This window comes from Rhinatrema bivittatum, chromosome 7 (assembly GCF_901001135.1).
Source record: "Rhinatrema bivittatum chromosome 7, aRhiBiv1.1, whole genome shotgun sequence".
Taxonomy (NCBI): Eukaryota; Metazoa; Chordata; class Amphibia; order Gymnophiona; family Rhinatrematidae; genus Rhinatrema; species Rhinatrema bivittatum.
This window is the reverse complement of record NC_042621.1, coordinates 259,571,740-259,585,337: the sequence shown is the minus strand read 5'-3', so window position 1 is coordinate 259,585,337 and position 13,598 is coordinate 259,571,740. Positions and strand designations below refer to the sequence as shown.

Genomic DNA, 13,598 nt, shown 5'->3' with positions numbered 1-13,598 from the left:
CAGGTTGAGTTGAATCCTGGACAACGCCCCCCCCCCCACCCCATGAATAATCCCTGGACCAAGGGGTAGCAAAACAGTTATTTGAGTGGGCACATCTGTGGTGGATCTGTTTGTGTCCCCTCAGAGCAGGAAGGTTCCATTCTTCTGTTCCAGAAAAAAAGATGCAGGGCATACACTAGCCTCAGACACTTTTGCCCTCAATTGGGGCAAGAGCTTGCTTATGCATATCACCCGATACCGCTAGGTGCAAAAACTCTGCTGAAGCCCTTTTGGCAGAAAGATGTTTCCTGCTCCTGAGGAAATGTCTCAGGGAACTCCCCACTTCTCCTCAGTCTGGATCAAGGCTGGTTGCACCATCTCAGCATCAGGTCCCTGGTTCTTATAGCCTGGATGTTGAAAGGCTAACTCTGTAACGTCTTGATCTGTCAGAGAATGAGTTGTGTTTTTAGCTTCAAGAAAGGATTCTACTAGGTATTTCTAAGAACTTAAATGGAGAAAGTTTGCCTTAGGATGTAGGGCTTTTTGCTCACATCACTTCTCCTGCTCCACAAAAACTGCTTTATGTCTTCTACATATTTCTGAGTTTGATCTCAAGACCAACTCAGTAAAAGTTCACCTCAGTGCAACTGGCACCTATCACCAACATGTAGAAGGTAGACCCATCTCTGTACAGCCTTTAGTTTGATTCATGAAGGGTATGCTTCATTCGAAGATGTTACGACTGTTGCTGCCCGACGTCTCCACTCTGCCCTCCTTACCTCTCCGGCGACTTCCTGCGGTTGCCAGATGTTTGGCTGCTGCGGTGTCTGCATGCTGTCCTCTCCAGCATCCCCAGATCGGCTTGGGAGCTGCCTCCCGCCATGCTGTTCAACTGCCTTAGGGTGCCCACACTGCGCGGCCCTGCTTAGAGTACCTTCAGTGGCGCGAACCTCAGGGATGTCCCCCTGTGATGACGTCATGCATCCAGGATACAAAAGACCTACGCGATTGCTAGCTAATCGAGTTAGCAAAGGTTTATGTACCAGGTTTTTCTACCGGATGGGATTTGCTCTTGTACCTTGCAACTCTGCCTCCTTCGGACCTACTCTATTGGGGGACCTGCTCCTCGGTGGCCTCTATCTTTCAGGTCAGTGTCTGGAGCAAGAGGGAGACCCTCGCTCCTCTAGGGCCCATGTTCCTGGACTCGCTACTTGGACTCCTCTTCTGCCAGGAAGACACCACTGCCTATAACATCTGTGAGTTACCATCTCTGTCTCAGAGCTATTCCCTGGAACCAGGTACTCTCTCCTCGAGGGCCTGCCTTTACTCCAGCTCCTGTGCTCCACACTGAGAGACCGCTGTGTGAGTACATTACCAACGAGGCTCTATTCCTGAACTCTGCATATCCTGCTACTAATCACAATATCAGTTCTCTATTGCAGCACAGCCATTGGGATCGCTGTTCCAGAGCCTGAGAGACTACAAGCCCAACCGGGTTACTTCCAGCTCACTACTGCCACCTCTGGTGGTTCACCAATCCTGTTTAATAAAAGAACTATTGAGTGTGTCTCCTATGCTGAGCCTGACCTGTGGCCCCTCATGGGACTTCCCCCCGTGGGCGTGGTCATCTGCCACCGGTCCAGGGATCCACCCAAAACCCTTACAAATAATAACAGAAGACCTCAGTGTAATATTGTCTGAGCGACGGCACACGTCCTGGAACAGCACCTATCCTGGAAGGTCATTTTTTGTGACAGTCACTTAACCACACAGGATCAGTGACCTCCAGGCTCTAGTAATTTACCTTATATTAGGATGATTCTTCACACCCATCCTAATGTACAACCCTGATCGAATGTCCTCTTGCAAGACCCCAAAGACCAAGCCTCACGTTGAGCTTAAATGTTAGCTTTCCTCCTGATGGTTAGCTCCTCTTGAACTCCAAGATTCCCTGTTGGGGAGGGGGCAAAAAATTACTTCCTGGGCCCTGAGCATTGTTCAGTGGTCAATTCAGTATTACAAGTTCTTGTAAACAGCAACAATAATCACACTGAAAGCAGATTTGGTTTCCAGCTTAACGATTACTGATTAAATAAGGCAATTTGGTAAAAGTATCCAATTAAAGTTATTTACTGTTCTTTTTACAGCTTTAGCTCTAATAAATCTGAGACATGAATCTTCCAATTTAATTTATTCTATTACTTTTGTCAATGGATGTTTTATTCCTGATCCATTCCAATTAATTGGGTAATTTTGGAGTTCCTTCCCAGAATTCAGTGGATAGGATAATCTTCTCCTAAAGTAAAGTCCCATTTTTCATACTCTAGTCCAGTTTAGTCATTTTCCTTGTGTCTTCCATATTCCTTTCTTCACCATCCCCGGGAATGAACTCCAATCCATTCCTCCACCAGGACTTTTGATAATCCATCCGTGCTCTCTGCTTGAGAGACCCCAGTCCTCTTAGCTGAACCACACTGAGACCCTGTGCCCTAGGGTACTTAGGCAGGTAGTAAAAATAAACAAAACTTAGAGAAAAGGGAAACCAGAACTAGAGAAAACACGGTTGGGAAAACTTCCCTCAGAAAATAGAAAAGGTCCCAAAGACATATAAAGGTTAGGCAAGGCACTCTTTCTAATTTTCCATCCCCAGACATCATCCTTAGAGGCCCAAGGGTCCTTTCCTAAGAAAACTAAAGGAAACAGGAGCAAGCATGGTGACACTAAGTTTCTCCCTAAAGTGGGATTGGACTTCCAACTTAACCGCACTCTCCCCTAAGCCACATCTCCAAAGTAAACAAGCAAGGCCCAGTTTCTACCTGAGTGGAGTGAAGTACATGGAAAATTCAGCCAGCTTTTTTTTTTTTCTACCAACAAACTTGGGATTACAGTTGCCAAAGACTATGTCCGATTGGCCAGCAGACTGCATCTCCTTCAGTTTTACTTCGGCAGCTCATGTCCACGTTCACCGACTGAGGCGTGGCAGCATTGGTGGCTCACCTAAGATCGGTCTCCATGAAGGAGATCTCTGGAAGGCTGTGATTTGAAGTTCTCACCACACATTCACGTCTCACTACTGCTTGGACAGGGACGCGACAGTAGGTTTGGCCAGTCTATCCTGCAGAATCCAACTTCACTCCCTCCATTACTTTAGTCCAGGCTGCCCCTCATAGGTAAGATATAAAAAGAAAAAAGGCCTGTTGCCAACAAACAGTTTGCTATGCCTGTTGGCACTTTTGCTGTTCCCTTATTTTTTTTATTTTTTATTTGGGGTAGTCTGTAGCTAAGGATTCCAAACACCCATTGCCATCCTGCTTGTCCTCAAAGGAAGCAGAGTTGCTTACCATGTGTGTTCTGAGGACAGCAGGATGTCTGTCCTCAAGAAACCCACCTGCCCCTTGGAGTTGGCTCCTACTTATACTGCTAAGGAACAAGACGGAAGGTGCCTAACTGTTCAGCTTCTGGAAGCACCAATTCTTAGAAGGGTGTTTTCTGTTAGTGCAGGGCTTCCCAGCCCTGTCCTGGGGATATCCAATAGGACTATGCATAAGATACATTTGAATATACTGTGTCTAATCACATGCAACTTCATCTCACGTATAGTTCTCGTGGATATCCCGAAAACCTGACTGGCTGTGGGGGGCCCATGACAGATCTTGGAAGCCCTGCATTAACAGAAAACACTCTTCTTAAAAGTGGCCACCGGCACTTCCAGAAGCTGAACACTTAGGACAGACTCCCAGGTGTGACCAGACAGATGCAGTGGTACCAACCCTAAAGCACAGACGTTTCAAAGGAAATTCAAGAAACTGGTCAAAATAAATCCTCCCAAGCTTTATGAGTTTTCTGCTATTTCCAAGTGATCTGGGCTACAGATAAACCTTTATGGACATCTCATGTCACCCTCGGTTACAAGACAGTGCCTTAAACCTCCCCTTGAAGGACATTTGGATAAAACTAACATTCTTAATGCAAGTAACCTTAGAGGTGCATTAGCCAAAATGTAACCAGAACAAGAGACTTCTGCAAAGCCCATCTACAGGGGCTGTTTAAAAATATTAGGACAATGTGTGGGGAAAGTTTTGGAAAAGGCATAATTCAAACGAGAATTTCTTGCAGTCAACTCTCATCTTCAGTACTCTTTTTGCTGTAATGCTTGGGGGGTTTCTGTTTCTCTATTCATTATGTAACCAGATATGTATGTTGAGAAAGGCTGTCATGGATCATGTTTATTTGTTGTACTGCGCTGAAAAATAAAAAAAAAGTTATAAAAAAAAAATCTTTACACAATGACAACTTGTTTCATTGTGTCTCATTTCCCGTATGGAACAAAACAAACGTACAGCAACAATATTTCATTGTCTGATTTCCAGTGTCATTGCTGTGCTAGTTAAAGGGCCAATAAGCCCTGAGAGAGCGAGAGAGAGAGCGAGAGCGAGAGACACTGCCCTCATTCCTGAGGCCCCCGCCCCACCAGTCACCCTATAAAGCCAAAACCCTCCATCTCATGCGACAAGTCCATGATGCTCCGAGGCCATCCAAAAAGCCCAAAATCCACCCCCCCCCCCCCCCACCACACCCTATTCCCCATCCCTGGTTCCACCCTCCTTTACCCTAAATCCAACTATTGTGTCCCTCAGAGGCAGACAATCCCCAGTCACTCAGTGCAGCCATCAGCCAGTGCCATTCCCCATGACGGTGCTGGCAGGGCAGGAGCGACAGAGGATCCTTCCTGCCCCCGGCGTCCCATGACTTTGGATTTAGCATAAACCAAGATCCAGAGGTGGAAGTGCAATTCTGGGCTTTTCTTTTTATTGGAGCGGGGGGAGCTTCAATGACATTTCTTGGGGCAGGAGCTTTCTGCCCCTTTAACAAGCAAGATAATTTTAAAAACATGAAAAACAAAATGAAAAGTAGGTAGCAAAACAAAGAATGATAGTTTTCCCATATACACCTTGTGTCTGTCCATTCTGAGGTCTAAGGCAGGGCTTCCTAAACTTGTACTGTGACCTCACAGCCAGGCTTTCAATACACTCAGGGACTATTTTTATTTATTTATCTAACTTTTTTCTATACCGTCACAACGGTTTACAGTAAGGCACATAAAAATGCTGCTAAAATATATCAAATTACACAGGTGCCGTAAAGGTACGATAACATCGTTTGTAGACTATATTAATTTGTAAGTGTGCTAAATCAAGTCCCATTTCTCACTATCAGTTTTGGATACAAGATTAGCTTTATCATTGTAATTTTATCCTTTATTGATGAATGAAAAAAAATGAAGATAAAACTAAAAAAAATAAAAAATAAACTACACATTGATTTTTGTTCTGGTGTGGGTGTTCAATTGTTTGTGCTTTGCACTTCCCTGGGTTCTATTCTCCCTTCTCTATTGTTAAGCCAGGTTTTTAAATTTTTTCTAAAGGTTTTGCTGTCTTTGTAATCTTAACTCTAAAGGCATGGTGTTCCATAGTATGGGTCCTGCCAAGGATAGTGCCCTCTCTCTTACTTGTGTTAGTCTTGCTATTTTGATTTATGGAATAGTTAGGCTTGCTTTGTTGGCTGATCTCAGATTTCTGTTCGGGACGTGTACGCAAAGGGCTGTGTTCAGCCATTCTGCTTTTTCGTTATGTATTAATGTATGCAAGGTGCATAGTGTTTGTACTGTATTCTTTGCTCAATGGGTAGCCAGTGTAACTCAGCCAGAGTTTCTGTGATGTGGTCTCTTGCTTTTACTGGTCAAAATTCTAGCAGCTGTGTTTTGTAAGATTTGTAGTGGTCTTAGTGAAGTGTATGGTAGACCTAGTAGAAGGGCATTACTGTAATCAGTGCTCGCAAAAATCAAAGCTTGCAGCACTGATCGAAAGTTGGTAGTTAGAAGTGGTTTAAGTCTTCTAAGCGCCATGAGTTTGGCGTAACCTTCCTTTACTTTTAAAGATATATGCAGGAGATGCTGGATCTCTGATGTATGCACATGTCATGCATAGTAATTGTGAATATCCTGAAAACCTGCCTGGCTGTGGTGTCACTATGACAGAAATCCTGGTCTAAAGGCATGAGCATAAGAACATAAGAAATTGCCATGCTGGGTCAGACCAAGGGTCCATCAAGCCCAGCATCCTGTTTCCAACAGAGGTCAAAACCAGGCCACAAGAACATGGCAATTACCCAAACACTAAGAAGATCCCATGCTACTGATGCAATAGCAATGGCTATTCCCTAAGTAAAATTGATTAATAGCCATTAATGGATTTATCCTCCAAGAACTTATCCAAACCTTTTTTGAACCCAGCTACACTAACTGCACTAACCACATCCTCTGGCAACAAATTCCAGAGTTTTGTGCGTTGAGCGAAAAAGAATTTTCTCCAATTAGTCTTAAATGTGCTACTTGCTAACTTCATGGAAGTCCTATTATTTGAAAGTGTAAATAACAGAGTCACATCTACCCATTCTAGACCTCATGATCTTAAAGACCTCTATCACATCCCCCCTCAGCTGTCTCTTCTCCAAGATGAACAGCCCTAACCTCTTCAGCCTTTCCTCATAGGGGAGTTGTTCCATCCCCTTTATCATTTTGGTTGCCCTTCTCTGTACCTTCTCCATCACAACTATATCTTTGAGATGCGGCGACCAGAATTGTACACAGTATTCAAGGTGCGGTCTCACCATGGAGCGATAGAGGCATTATGACATTTTCCGTTCTATTAACCATTCCCTTCCTAATAATTCTTAACATTCTGTTTGCTTTTTTGACTGCTGCAGCACACTGAACCGACGATTTTAAAGTATTATCCACTATGATGCCTAGATCTTTTTCCTGGGTGGTAGGTCCTAATATAGAATCTAACAGGTTAGGAGCATATTAGCAGGTGACAGCCTCTTCATTGAGAGAGAGAGAACCTGTATAATGTTTGGGGACACAACTTTCAACTCTAAATAAAAATCAGAAAGATTAAACCTCCCCTTGTAAAAAGGAGAAGAAAGCAGTATTGCTCTTAAGTTAAATGAATCAGAATGAAATGTCCATTTTATGTGATTTGACTGTTAAAAATCATTACAAAAGCACATTAAATAGTGTGGAATATGTAAGAGGAGGTTCTATTGACAGACTCAGCACAGGTATAATCTCGTCTGTTATATGGAGCAAGAAATAGTAAAAATCCTACTGATACAACTTTACAGTCAATTTTACAGACACGTCTTTAGCTGACTGGAATTGACAGTGTGCTTTTAAAAAAGCCAGATTTTTAAAAGTGGAGTATATGAATACATTGTCAAACAAAACACTTCTCATTTAAAAAGTGGCTATTTGAATGTGGTCATTTTTCAAATCCTTTAATTTTGTGCAGTAAAGAATGCAAAAGATCTCTCGCAAATACAGTTAACCGGTACAGTCCTCTGATGTGATCGGGCACCACTCATCTCTGCTTACAAGACAGGAGCAGAGGTTTCCTCCAGCTTTGCTCAGTACAAAATGTTTGACAAATCTGCGAGTCAGAGCGGGGCAACTTTACTGACGAATCAGATTGTTTGGCTCATAAGACCCTTTCCAGACATTTTAGAAATGTACATGTAGACCCAACTCTTTGGCTCAGGCCACAGCACTGCGCACTACAGAGCTGGGAAACGCATAGGGGCTGCTTGGGCCTGGGCGTGCTGCACATCTAGCGCACTCACTTTCAGGGGGGAGGTGGGGGGGCAGACAGCACCCCGTGGAGGAAATGCCCCTCCAGCTCCTGTGCTGACGGAGCCTGCTTGGGGCTGCTGTCCAGGGAGGTGGTGTCAAACAGAGGCCAGTAATTGCATATCACAAGCTAGCCACAGTCTTTAAAATAGCAGAAGTAGCTTGAAAGTGGTGACTTCCAGAACTCTTAAAGATTAAGCTTAAACTGTTGGCAATAAACAAGGCATGGCCTCTGATAAACTAAGGTGCGATCGCAAGTGCCTTTATAATGCATTTGCTCTTGCAGTCGCAGGAGCCAACATGAAAAAAAACTGTGTTGAACTTGGATTAGCACAATAACTTGCTCCAGATCTGTCCTGATTTCTTCCCCCCTCCCCCATTGATTCCACCCCCTGCCTCCGAGACTGCCAGGAATCTGGAGGTCTGCTTCAGCTCTTATTTCTTTCTATAGCTCCAGCACCTGTATAGCACTTCGATGCCGGCTCCATAACATTCAGAAAACCTAATCTGCTGCCTCTTCCATGCTCTTTTCACTTCACATTGGAACTATTATAATGGGTTCCTCGCTGGTCTCCTCAACTTCTCTCCACCCCCCCCTTCAAGTTTTGAAAAAACCCAACTCTGTTGCTTAACTTCTTATTCAACAGTCCTGCTTCTCTACATTGTTTAGCTGCTCAGTCCCTTTGTACATTCAGAATCCTTCTGCTAGGCTATAAGTTTCTCCATGTCTTGCCCCTTCCTAACCTACTCGCGCTGTTCTCACCTTCCCCACTGTATTCCCTTCCTGCAATAATCAGGCACCTTCTCACATTTATGCTCTCTCCTCACCCCCCCCCCCTTCTGCATCCAATTTCCTCCAGATATCCAGAATGTCACTTCCCATACGAGACTAGAACTCGTTTCCATACTTTGTGTGTTTCCATAACTACCCTGGTCTCATGACTTGTGCCTTGCTTAATCACTAGTCATTGCTACCTCAGTAATCTGCAGTCTGGACTTCAGTTGTAGACCTGCTTTGCCTCTACAACTTGCCCTGGGTGGAAGGCCAAATAAAATGTGTGGGAATATACACACACAGTATATATATATATGAACACAATTTTGAAGTAAATCCTAATGACAGGGTTAAATTCAACTCTTTTCTTAATTCAGCTTTAGTAGCACTGTAATGGGCTGTATGATATTATGGGAAAGCTGCTGCCATTGGCTATTACTCAACCACTGCCAGCTTGTTTATGATCCTCCTAGCATTAGTTACCTTGACCTATAACTCAGTGCATTTAACGCAGCCAATTTCAGGCTAGCTACACTGAAATTCTGCTTTCAATAGAAAAAAAATTGTATAAATCAACAAGACTGAAAATATTAAAACTTTCTATTTAGCAGTTATGAGCTCTCAAACACTACTCTTGGCAGCTCCATGAATGATATACATGGTATGTGTACATATATCATTCATTGAGTTGCCCTGTGTGCTGCTTGAGAACTCATTCTTGCATTGTGTACTTTTATACCCATTTTTTCCTGAGTTATGACTGTATTAGGAGATCAATCCACAGATCAGCAATGAATATCATTCGTAAGCAAGTAAACTAAACACACACGGCATGCTTCTTCAAATGATATTTTCCTTTTAATTCACATCTTTGGAATGCCAGAGAAAGCAATGTGAAGGACTTGTTGAAACAGAAAAAGCTCTGCATCTGTCCTGGGGATGCAGAAATGACCCGGCCTTTGGAAGATACAGAAATTTATGAAATGAAACTGCACTCCGCATCCTGTATGCAGTGTGATGCACAGATAGATGGGTTTACCTGTAGCCACGCATAGATCATATTCCACGCACACACCTGAACACTCTTTACTACGGGCTGCGGGATGATACAGACTGAGCAACAGAAATCAGAAGTCGTTTCCCCAGACTCTAAAGGGAGTAAGATCAAGCACAAGTCCGCACCCTCGGCTGGCAGATGGTCGTTGCTTGGCCTTGGCTTGAGACTGACAACTGTGAGGGTTAATGCTCTGCCGCCTGACCCCACCCCACATGAAAGCTTTGAACCCTGGCCAAAGCTGGAGAATTAAACTCTTCCTCTCGGTGAGCATGAGAAATTGGGGGTTCTCCCATTTCCCTTTATGGCAAGTTTTAGAATATATCATTTTTTGGAAAAGCAGATTTTTCAGGGTACCTGGGGAAGGGTATGTGAGAATTCGTTTTTATTGTATGCCGCAGCCCAGAAAAGGAGAGATAAAAGGAGGAATGGAGAAAAAGGAGCGGGATAGGAAGAGTAAACATACATGCAGATGAAAAAAAAAGAGGAGAGAAGGTGGAATAAAGATAAACTTTAGTTTTATGATGGCACTATATTTATGGATCGGTTTTATTTTAAATTGTTTATATTACAAGTTCATTTATTTTATATTGTTGTATTCTTGCCCTGAGCTTTTAGTTGGAAAGGTGGGTGTAAAATGTTTTTTAAACTGATTTTTTTTTCTGTTCTCAAAGTAGATGGTAGTATAAAATAGCTCCATGTCATATGGGACAGGCTATCTGCTAAGTCAGTCCTGGTTTTGCTTCCCCCCAATCTTGCAGTTTGCTTTTCTAATGAAAAAAAAAAAAAGCAAGCCCATAGCTGCCAAGGGGGTAACACAAGGACTGGTTCAGCCTGTCCTTTGTGATATGGAAAAGAAGTGAGAGGGTTACATGTGACCACTGGAGCTATCCAGTCACCTTATCCTAATAACGCAGAAACTTCATGCTAGAAAAACACAAAAAACCATTGATCAAGAGTTAGCACAAGATGCTAGTGATGTCCCAGGTTCTCACAATATCCTACCAACTCACTAACATCTCTGATCCAGACAAAAGGCACAAAATGATTCAGTTCTATTAACTGCCAATTTTTCCACGCCCAAGTGTCCTGATATCGAAGTGCTGCATGCAGCAACAGTGTCCCTTAGAAACTAAGCACATCCCAGGGATAGCTTAGTGTCCTACCAAGCTTCAGTTTTGGCCCAACACCACAATTAATGGCTCAGCTTCTCATGTCATATCTATTTCTTCATATTCTAGTATTCAGTCCCCTGTCTGTCACTCCAGGGTTGCCTAGTGCTAGAACTTCAATCGGAAGAAAAGGTGCTGATCTAGCCACAGGGAATCTACTGTGACCAATTCTTACACAGACTAAGCGTGATGGTCTGCGGTTTGATCATATCCCAAGTCTGAGCCAATTAGCAGAGGAAGCCTACTAAATCCATCTTCAGTCCTTTGCAACAGAAAATATGTATGTGCCAAAATATGGTGTAAGCGTGGACAGTTACAAAGCTGCAAGGTTTTTCAACATCATGCAATTAATTTACAAAATAAATTCCAAATGGACATTTCAGGATAACATGAGGTTACTGGCCCTGCAATGTGCTCTAACTTTGGAGAAGAATTTTATTAGGCCAGAAGAATGCACCTATGTATCCACTGTCTCAATCAACATACTTCGCTAGTAATAGCATTAATAGCCACCCCTTATAATGTTATTATATATATATATATATATATATATATATATAAATATCTGATCTTCATTTTCCTTCTTACTCCAAGTTATTGATTCCCTGTTACATGTAACTGCTTTTCTGCACTATTGTTCAAATTGTAAAGCTTATTTTAATTGCACCCCTGTTTCTTGTGAACCAGCATGATGGGACTATCGTCTTGAATGTTGGTATATAAAAAAACTTAAATAAATAAATAAATATTTTGCCTTTCCTATTCCAGAGCAGTCATGCAATATCAGTAATATCTATAGGTACATTTTGTGTTGGCCTCACCCTCCTTCCCTCAGAAACCATACTAGAAGCTTTTGTATCCCTCTTCCTCCCCCCTTTAGCTTGTTTTAATTTACCAACATGGCTGAAGAGTGTCACAATGGCATCACTATGGGGATAAAATGTGTAGCTTAGTAATAAGAACACAAAACTCTAGAACAGTGCTATTCACTCCCAGTCCACAGGGACCACAGATAGTTATAGATATTTTTATGATTATGCATCAGATAGATTTGCATGCACTGCCTCCACTATATGCAAATTTATCCCATACATAGTCATTAGTAACATCCTGAAAATCTGACTCGTTTGTGGCCCTCAAGGGCTAGGAGTGAATTCCACAGCTTTAGTCTGGAACATGGACATTTGCGTTTAAATTCTACCTTGTGCAATGGATGTACTAAAACAGATTGTAAGTTCTTAGGTGACAGGACTTTCAAACATGCAAATTATTTAACAATATAAGAAATGCCATGCTGGATCAGACCAAGGTCAATCGACCCCAGTATCCTGTCTCCAACAGGGGCGAGTCCAGGTCACAAGTATCCAGCAGATTCTGTGTATTTTGACAGTGCTCTACTAACAATTTATACTTTTATAATGCACTGACTTTAAGTACCGCTGTGATGTTTTATGCCTGACAGAATCCTGGTCCTCATGCAGTACCACACGGAATCCAAGTGATGTCCAGGTGCCATGGTATGGCTGTGCCATCTCACCAGTATCCCCGAGATGGCCTGAGCCTTTCAATAACCTAGCAACATTCCAGAGTCACTTTCAAGTGAGCATCCTCCACGAGCATGTTAGCAACACAAGATCCTAGGATACCCCTACAGCATCATGTCACATCAATATATAATGCCACTCCATGAACGTTTCAGTAAAAATGCATACAATATATCTAATGAATTCACTCCCTGCATGATCTTAAAACAGCCACATCATGCCCGGAACAATACTAGGATTAGCTAGTACTAGTTTGCTGTCATTAACTGAACTACGAAAGGTACTTAAAGCAAACTGGCTTTTCAACACCCACACCAGCATGAGCAGTTCTGAGGCCAGCCCTCGTTTAGACCTTATACTAATGCAGCACTAAACCTAACAGCCCAAACACTGTCGAAAATACTAGTTCTAGCTATTAAAATACTTCTCCCAACATCACGCTGGAAGTACCCAGCACTTGAACACCAGTCTCACACTCAAAATCCCATCTACCCAGAAGGAAGCCCACTTAATTGTGAGCAATGTCTTTTTTTTCAGCAGACTACCTGCCAGCCAGAGATGGGTGTTACTTCTGGGTATATTACAGAGGCTCGTTCATTGAAACCGATTGTAATGGAATCTGGAGGCAAACAAAATTGCTTTTTACCGAAGCACATTATGACGATACTTGGGCTAACTGCGGGTCAGAGTCTGCCTGCGAAAGCAGAAATACTTAACGCTCTTTACTGTTATTTCCCTTCCCATCACGCAGGGCATTTAAGCGAAGCAGACAGTGGCCAAGTGCACACATGCATGCACGCACTAATCCTGCTCCCTGAAAACAAGCAAGAATGTTAGAACGATAGGATTACTCCCAGTAACTGCATTTTACGGGGCTTATACCATCGCGGAGAATCCACGAGCCCAACCTAAGGAGTCATTGCAGCCGGAAAGTTGCTAGCACGGACGATGGTGGGAAGGAAAGCTCTCATAAAAAAAAAAAAAACCAAAAACGACGCACTCCCTGCTTTAATGCGCTCTAGAGATGGGAGGGGGGGGGGAAGCCCGCAGTACTCACAGAAAGGGAGATCTTCCCCCGAGGTCTCATCCCAAACATTTGCCAGCGGATGAGTTTGCAAGTTGCCCACTTGCCGCGCGCCTCTCGGGCCCCCCCTCGCTCCCTTTCTCTTTACTGCCCTGTGAAAACTCCAGCCGCTCAGCCGCCGGGACTTATGTAAAGCCCCGTGCCAGCCGCCAGCCAGTCAGAGGCGCTGGAAGTAAGTACAGGAGAGTCCGCCGGCCAATGGCGGCGGCCGGGGCGGGGTCTGTCGCCCTACTATGATTTACTACTAGAAATTGCAGTGGAATAGCAGGCAGCCAGGAGCAGATCAATAAGGAGAAAAATATT

The 13,598-nt window shown here is 43.4% G+C and overlaps 1 protein-coding gene across 5 annotated transcripts in view; it reads right to left on the bottom strand.

Annotated features, from left to right (window-relative positions):
* Positions 1–13,388, bottom strand: part of CRTAC1 (cartilage acidic protein 1) — a 399,993-nt gene extending 386,605 nt beyond the window's left edge. For 4 of the 5 annotated variants that reach the window (XM_029610137.1, XM_029610138.1, XM_029610134.1 and 1 more), the window contains exon 1: positions 13,269–13,388. In XM_029610137.1, coding sequence (XP_029465997.1) covers positions 13,269–13,307 — 39 coding nt within the window. In that variant the 5' untranslated portion in view covers positions 13,308–13,388. Of the gene's footprint in view, positions 1–1,783; positions 1,931–13,268 lie in introns of all 5 variants that reach the window. The other variant, XM_029610136.1, reaches the window with a different exon arrangement.
* Positions 13,389–13,598: the final 210 nt, after the last annotated feature.